Consider the following 7,776-nt stretch of genomic DNA (forward strand, 5'->3'; position numbering starts at 1 on the left):
AGGGGAAAGATGTGTTAATGTTAGTTTGTGCAAAAATCACTTGGTTCTCTGAATGAACACAAAAACATTCTATGCTGCATGTTGTTGGGGCCAAATCTGCAGGGGGAATCAGGTTTTCTAAGGGAACTTTACTTACGAGTTTGTCATCATCAAAAAGGGGGAAATTGATGAGTTATGAGTTTTGATGACTGACATATGAATCAGGGACCAGGTCCCTTGGACACTGTACGACGCTGACAGCTATAAAGCTGCGACACTGTTCCGACTTACAGAGCCACAGCAGGATAGACGGACTATGCAATGTCTCTATCTATGTCATATGCTTCTCACATGCTCCTCACTTGGCCCCCTATATAAACAACATGTTGGCATTTGTTTGACCTAGCAACTGAAAACATATTATTCTCATTGTTGAAAAGAGTAGCCGCCACTGCCTTCTCAAAGCTCTCACGATCAAGACTAAATAACTCCAAGGACCAGATCCCAATACTGAAGATGTCTTAAGTCCTAGCTTATTTTAGTCTTTATCTTTTGGTCTAAATATTGTAAACCCATACTTCTTTTCAGAAGGGTTTTTGTAGGTGTTTGGTTTATTAAGCTTTTCGTGTTGGCACGTAACTATAGTTAGTTATGGTGAGTTGAAGTTCAGCTAGAGGTAGTTGAATTAGTTTGGTTCTTGGCTAGAGTTAGTCAAGTAAGTGCTTGCAATAGAGGTATTGTAAGGGGAAGGATTAGTAGGCTAATTCCTTGGTTGCAAAAGGCTTGTAATCTAAAAGACGTTGCTCAGTTAGTGAAGTTGGAAATCCTACTAGGGTAGGTCATGGTTTTTAATCCCTTGAGCAAGGATTTTTCCACGTAAACATCGTATCTTGTTTACTTTCTGTTTTAACTTGAGGGAGCATATAAGATACCTGATCCCTTATTTGTTCTGGTGGAAGCTTAGTTTCTATCAGAACATTTATGAATTATAAATAATTTCTTGCATTATCAGGTGTAATTAACGTATTGTACCAAGTAATATTAATAATCTATCTTACATGACCTACCTATATAATTTTTTTTATAAAAGTTTAAATTATATATACCATTGGTGTAAAGAATTCTTTTGCACTATCTTGTTGTCATCCAAACGGTGTTTACAGGTATACCTACTTAAATATGAAATTGTGTAATGTTACGATAGATAATAACATAAGGGTGTATAAAATCAATTATAGCGACTGTATACATAATTTAAACTTTTTTAATTTAATAGTGAATAAGTAAAACTAAACTCTTTGGATATAGAAGGAACATGAAAGGTAATTGGGAGATTAGTTTGTGTTGACATATATGCTGCTGGAACTTCTAATAGAAGCATACGCAACGCAAGGAATCGTAAGGATTAAGAGTTCAAACTTTGTTTACTTTTAATATAAAAAGAAAAGATACTTTTGTCCCATGATCGGACCCCTCCTACACCTTAGAAAGACAAAAAAAGCTGCGTATAGAAAAATCCCTTTGCTTTGCTCTTACTATAAATAGTCATTACATACTGCTGCTTCTACTCACCGGTAGCTCTCCTTAATTCCTTCTATCTGGCATTAATTAATTTCCATCTTATAACTAAAAACATTGAGAGAGTTTTGTCAAGTTGATTAGCACAAGGATTTGCTTACTGATAATTAAATTAGTCTCCAGTAAGTAGAAGATTTAATTGATGGACAAGTTCAACTTTGTGAAAGATGGAGCAATAAAGCTGCCACCTGGTTTTCGATTTCAGCCAACTGATGAAGAGATTGTGTTTCAATATTTGATTCGCAAAACATTTTCTTGCCCTTTGCCAGCTTCTATTATTCCTGAAATCAATATTTGCAAGCACGACCCATGGGATTTGCCTGGTAATTAATTAACTTTGTTCTTTCTTCTTTTCCTTACTTAATTTCTTCATTTTGCTCTTTCCAAAATTCTTCTTAGAAAGTGTTTCCTTTCATAATCCTTATGTTAGCAAATAACTTGGTTTAGAGTTTGAAAGAATTGTCCTTAAGTTAAAGTTTCAGATTGGTGTACATGCAAAATGGTTTGCTACTTGATAGAAAGTACTACTCCATAAAATATCATTGAGAAAAGCATCTAGGTAAGATGGCAGTGTTCGACCCTGAACTAATCAAGAATAGTACTTTAGGGTTTAAAAATTGCATCACACGAGGACACAATTACATGCGACTTGCATATGCATGCATGGTTAAATATTCTTTGAAAATTGATCCAACGAAACTTAATCGAACTGAATTATTGATACCCCTATATATAGTTAAATAAGCACGACAGTTTGCGCCGACTTTTATTTTGACGTTAAAACTGATTTTGCTAATAAGATGCATTTACTTTGATGGTACAGGAGATATGGAGCAGGATAGATATTTCTTCAGCAACAAGGAAGCTAAATATAGGAATGGTAATAGAGCGAACAGGGCAACGTTAGGTGGCTATTGGAAACCAACTGGTTTAGACAAACAAATAACATGCTCTAAAAGAAAGCCAATCCTAGGGATGAAAAAGACTCTTGTTTTCTATAAAGGAAAGAGTCAAAATGCTTCAAGAACCGATTGGATTATGCATGAATATCGCCTTGTTCTCCCCAAAAATCCACCCTCCAATTTCAAGAATCCCTCTCAGGTATCTAATTTTCTCTTCGAAGTTTAAAAGTAAGCAAAGCTGTTTTAGTGTATAATATCAGATCAAGAGCGTAAGCAGAATTTCGTACATGGAAGTAATGTCGGTCTATTGTCATAATTCGACTTTAAATAGTTTAGCTTAGGACTCGTGGGGTGGTTTTAAAAGCTCTATTTCATGTCCCAAATAAATAGTTGCATTGAATTATTCCATGCCCTTAATAATATGTGTGCTTGTCACCATGTCAAATATTTAATCTAAATTATCTATATTTAATTTGCATTTGCAGAGTTCCTTGGTTCAAATTGGCAACTGGGTTCTTTGTCATATATTCTTGAAGAAACGAAATGGAAAATGTGATCAAGAAATTCTTGAGGCTAGTGATGAAAATTGTTGCAAGGCTAGTGAGCATGTCCAAATAGCAAAACCGATATTGTATTATGATTTTATGAGGGGAGATTTGGCTGCTTCCTCTTGCTCTTCTTCTTTGAGTAATGATGATTCAAGTGAGGTTTCTTCAAGTCCAACTAGTCTAGTCGATCAACATGAAGAAGCTACTAACCGACCTCTTTGATGTACTTCCAATATCTTCGATGCAATAATAATATTTTGTTGTTTTCTTTGAAACATTTTTTTTTTTTTTTACTACTACTGAGTTTTTTTTTTTTTTTGGGTCTCATGCGTCGTCAGGGTTAACTGCATTCTCACTTATATATACTCCACGTGACACGAACCTTAATTTTTTTTTTTAGACCAATAAAAGACATTTCATTTCTCAACAAACCAAACAGAAAGTTCAAATGAAGAGAAGACAATATGAAACGATAACAAGTCCACTTAGCAGAAACTGAACAAAGCAACAATATTGAATTTGGAAAACGTTTTTAGGATTCATACTGTTCCTCAGCGCCCTCCTCATCATCTGCTGTAGCATCCTGGTATTGCTGATATTCTACAACCAAATCATTCATATTGCTCTCGGCTTCAGTGAACTCCATTTCATCCATTCCTTCACCTGTGTACCAATGCAAGAAAGCCTTGCGCCTGAACACACGAACCTTAATTAGCTTTGATGTACCGTAGATAAATTTTATTTTCTTTCTATCGCAATATTATTCGACTTTGACTATATTTAGTCCACGTGCTTAATGAAGAGTACTTATGTATCTTTTAGTACTGTATTTTTCGCTTTAGCACGGATTTCATCCTTTAGAATAATTAAAAGCTAAACTCATTCAAGCGCTAATTTTATACCGTAAATAATGCACATACATATAGTGGTAGGTTTTTTTAATTATCAGAAAAAGAAATAATCCACTTTTTGTTTCTTGCTCTCAAATTTGATAAAGTAATGTCAAAGCCAGAAGATTTCAGAACAAACAAAGCTGGTACAAAGGACAAAGGCTCACTCGAAAATTAAGAAGAGTTTAAGTTTTATATACTATTTGTGCGTAAATAATTTTTTACATCGGCAGATTATTCAGAGAATACCTACAAGTAAGACTTTATAAGTTTGGGATTTAACATCTTGAAAATAAAAATATATTATTTGCTATAACATGTAAAGATGATATGATGATGTAAATAAAGACTGACAATATATACTTAAACTCAATTAAGAAATAAGACGGTAATAAGGAAAGGCTCAAGATCAATGGAAAAGTCAAGCAGTATAAATTATCGGGAAATGGTTAAAAGTATCCGCTCTTTATATTGTACAAAATATTTTCATATATATTGCCATCTTTAAATTATTGTCATTAGCAAAATTATTAATCTTATAGTATTTGATTTTTACCCTGACAGATAGTAACTTCAAATATAGAGTAGAATCTAACGTAGAGAGCAAATTTGCATTTTAATTTTTTCGATGTATTTTTACAGGTGGAATTGACCTAATCCACCCCGAAACTTGGTTGAAAATCAAGTTCAAATACAAGATGATTTGCTAACGACAAGGATATGAATGATCCTAAAATATAATGGAATAAAATTAAGATATTTAACAAAATAAACGGGTAAATCCAATTGTGGACCCAATTTTTTATTTTTTAAGTCGTGAGTGCTCAAAGCTTTTAATTTAAAATTGTTACTTCCTGAGAATGAATGATCAGTCAATAAATTTGTAAGTTAATTTCTACTTTCTAGTACAAAAATATACGGATAAAACACAATGGACATCCCGCCACAGGATAAATCTGGACCTTTTCCCTAAAATTTACCAAATTCAATGGCAATTTTACTTAGTAGTTAAAACATGTGCATAATTCAATAATTTTGGGAAGTAGGGTTAGAGATAATATCTTCATTCCATGTAGTAATATGTACTGTAGTATATTGGATGAAAAGCGAAATGAGGTATAGTAAAAGACAGATGCAATATGCATGTGAATGAGAAAATTAGAAAGCGCTCTCGAGACAAATAAGTCAACTAATGCAATGAAAAAAAGGGAATTATTTCCAACTTTTCCACATAATTTTCTTGCTAGAAGAAGCTGCGCTATGAACGAATCAAAGAGCTTTTGGAATCAAAAGGTAGTAACTTTTTGTTATTTTTCTGCTGAAAAATGATAAAAATTAAAAGCAGGGGTTGGGGAAGAAGCAAGCAAGGTATATACTCTTTCTTTTACTGTTATTCCGTGCTAAATATATTCTTTCTTTTTATTTTATTTTACTTTTCTATACGTTAGCAGCAAAAACTATACGAACCCAAAGAACATTTGCACATGCTCTCATTTTATTCTTTCTTTTAGCGGAAAACTCTTTCGAGAAATGAAAAGTTTCCCACCCCCAAGAAAATGTAAAGCCGCAAAGTTTTTCCTTTTATTCCCCCTTCTATTAATTTTTCATTTAATCACGGGAAAAGAACGTCGTTGTGCTCTGAAAACAAAATAATCACCCGTTCATTCTCCATAGCCTCTTACTTTCATGCTCCTAAAATTATACCCGAAATGCTCCCAAAATTATGATACGAACATGGTAATAAATATACTGAGATGGTATGTTAATAAATATACTGAGATGGTATTATGTTCATTTATTCAAAACACTTTTATGAAAAAAAAAAAAAACCCTCTATGATACCATCATCTTATGTACATATACTGTGATGGTATCATGGAGGACTGCTTCAGTCCTTCAATGAGACACTCCTTGGTCCTCCGTGATACCATCATGCCGGAAGAAAAAGAAATTAAAAGGGCAGTATTTGGATTAAATGGGGATAGTGCAGGGGGTCCAGATGGATTTACAGGAAAATTCGTCCAAGCTTGTTGGGACACTATATCCAAAGACATGGTGAAAATGGTGAGATTTTTTTTCTGTGGACATGAACTACCTAGGTATATCACTTGTACCAACTTAGTTCTATTACCAAAGAAGAAAGAAATCAACACTTTTTCTGATATGAGGCCAATTAGTTTGAGTAATTTCACAAGTAAAGTGTTCTCAAGAATTCTGCATGACAAGTTGGTACAGTTTCTACCTAATATTATTTCACCTCAACAATCTGGCTTTGTTAAAGGTAGAAGCATTGTAGAGAACATTGTACTAGTTCAAGAAATTATACATGATATTAGAATTAGAGGAAAGCCTGCTAATGTGGTCATCAAGTTAGACATGGCTAAGGCTTATGACAGGGTATCATGGTTATTCTTGACCAAAGTGTTAAGGAAAATAGGATTTGGTGAATTCACCATTGATCTAGTGTTCAGAATCATTTCTAACAATTGGTATTCTATTTTTATCAATGGGCAACCACATGGTTTCTTCAGATCTTCAAGGGGGGTAAAACAAGGGGACCCATTATCTCCTACTCTTTTTATACTTGCTGCTGAATGTTTGTCTAGGGCTCTGAATGCATTGTTTAATGAAACCAGCTACAAGGAGTATGGAATGCCAAAATGGAGTCCATATGTCAATCATTTGGCATATGCTGATGACACTATTATCTTTACTTCTGCTAATGAGGAATCTTTGAGGTTGGTTATGAAGACTCTAACAAACTATGAAAAGGTGAGCGGCCAGAAGATTAACAAACATAAAAGTGCAGTGTATATGCATCACTTGACCTCACATAACATCAAGGAGGTGGTGCATAATGTTACTCAAATTCCAGAAAAAGAATTTCCGTTTACTTATTTGGGAGTGCCAGTGTATTATGGGAGGAGAATGAATATTCATTATAAAGAGCTGATTGAAAAGATTCAAAATAGGCTTAGCTCTTGGACTGGAAAGTTGTTATCTATAGGGGGGAGAACAACACTAATCAAGCATGTCTTACAAAGTATGCCAATCCATTTGTTATCAGCCTGTGACCCTCCTGATGGAGTACTTGCACAGATACACAGGTTATTTGCAAAGTTTTTTTGGAGTAACTCAGTTGGTAATTCAAGCAAGCACTGGGCAACCTGGACAACTTTATGTCATCCAACAGAGGAAGGGGGTATGGGATTCAGAAGTTTACAAGATATGTCTAAATCCTTGTTTGCAAAACTGTGGTGGAACATGAGGACAAAGCAGTCCCTTTGGAGGACTTTTATGAGCAATAAATATTTGAAGAAGTTTCATGCAGTGATTGCTCCTATTAAGTCAGGTACTTATGTGTGGAAGAAGATGATTAAGCATAGAGATGAGATTGAACATGAAATTTGGTGGAAGGTTCAACAAGGCAATTCCTATTTCTGGTTTGATAATTGGTCAGGTTTGGGAGCTCTTTATTACATTACTCCACTAGATTTTGTATGTGAACCAACCATTATTCTTGTAAAAGAAGCAGCGAATGAAGGGCTTTGGGATGAGGAGATGCTTAGAAGAAATCTTCCTGCAGAACTGGCTGATCACATTGTGCAGAATATTAAACCTCCAGATGAGAATATGCAGGAAGACAAGGCATACTGGAAGTTAGACACTAGAGGCAAGTTTACAGTAAGTTCTGTTTTTCAACTTCTAAGACAAAGAAGAGAATCTAGCATTCTTTATAAGCACATGTGGTTGGAAGGACTACCTATAAAGATTTCTTTTTTTATGTGGAAGTTTTGGAAATTTAAATTGCCTCTGGATGATAAATTGAAGAAATGGGGTCATCAATTCCCTTCTAGATGTTACTGTTGCCAACACCCT

General features: G+C 34.4%; 1 protein-coding gene across 1 annotated transcript; it reads left to right on the forward strand.

Moving 5' to 3' along the window:
* The first annotated feature begins 1,473 nt into the window (after positions 1 to 1,473).
* On the forward strand, positions 1,474 to 3,282 carry LOC132632307 (NAC domain-containing protein 83-like). Its single transcript, XM_060348188.1, has 3 exons — positions 1,474 to 1,880; positions 2,381 to 2,658; positions 2,945 to 3,282. Exons 1-3 carry the CDS (start codon positions 1,700 to 1,702, stop codon positions 3,227 to 3,229), a joined length of 744 nt encoding a protein of 247 aa, XP_060204171.1. The 5' UTR covers positions 1,474 to 1,699; the 3' UTR covers positions 3,230 to 3,282.
* Positions 3,283 to 7,776: the final 4,494 nt, after the last annotated feature.

This window comes from Lycium barbarum, chromosome 3 (genome assembly GCF_019175385.1).
Source record: "Lycium barbarum isolate Lr01 chromosome 3, ASM1917538v2, whole genome shotgun sequence".
In the NCBI taxonomy this organism is placed as follows: domain Eukaryota; kingdom Viridiplantae; phylum Streptophyta; class Magnoliopsida; order Solanales; family Solanaceae; genus Lycium; species Lycium barbarum.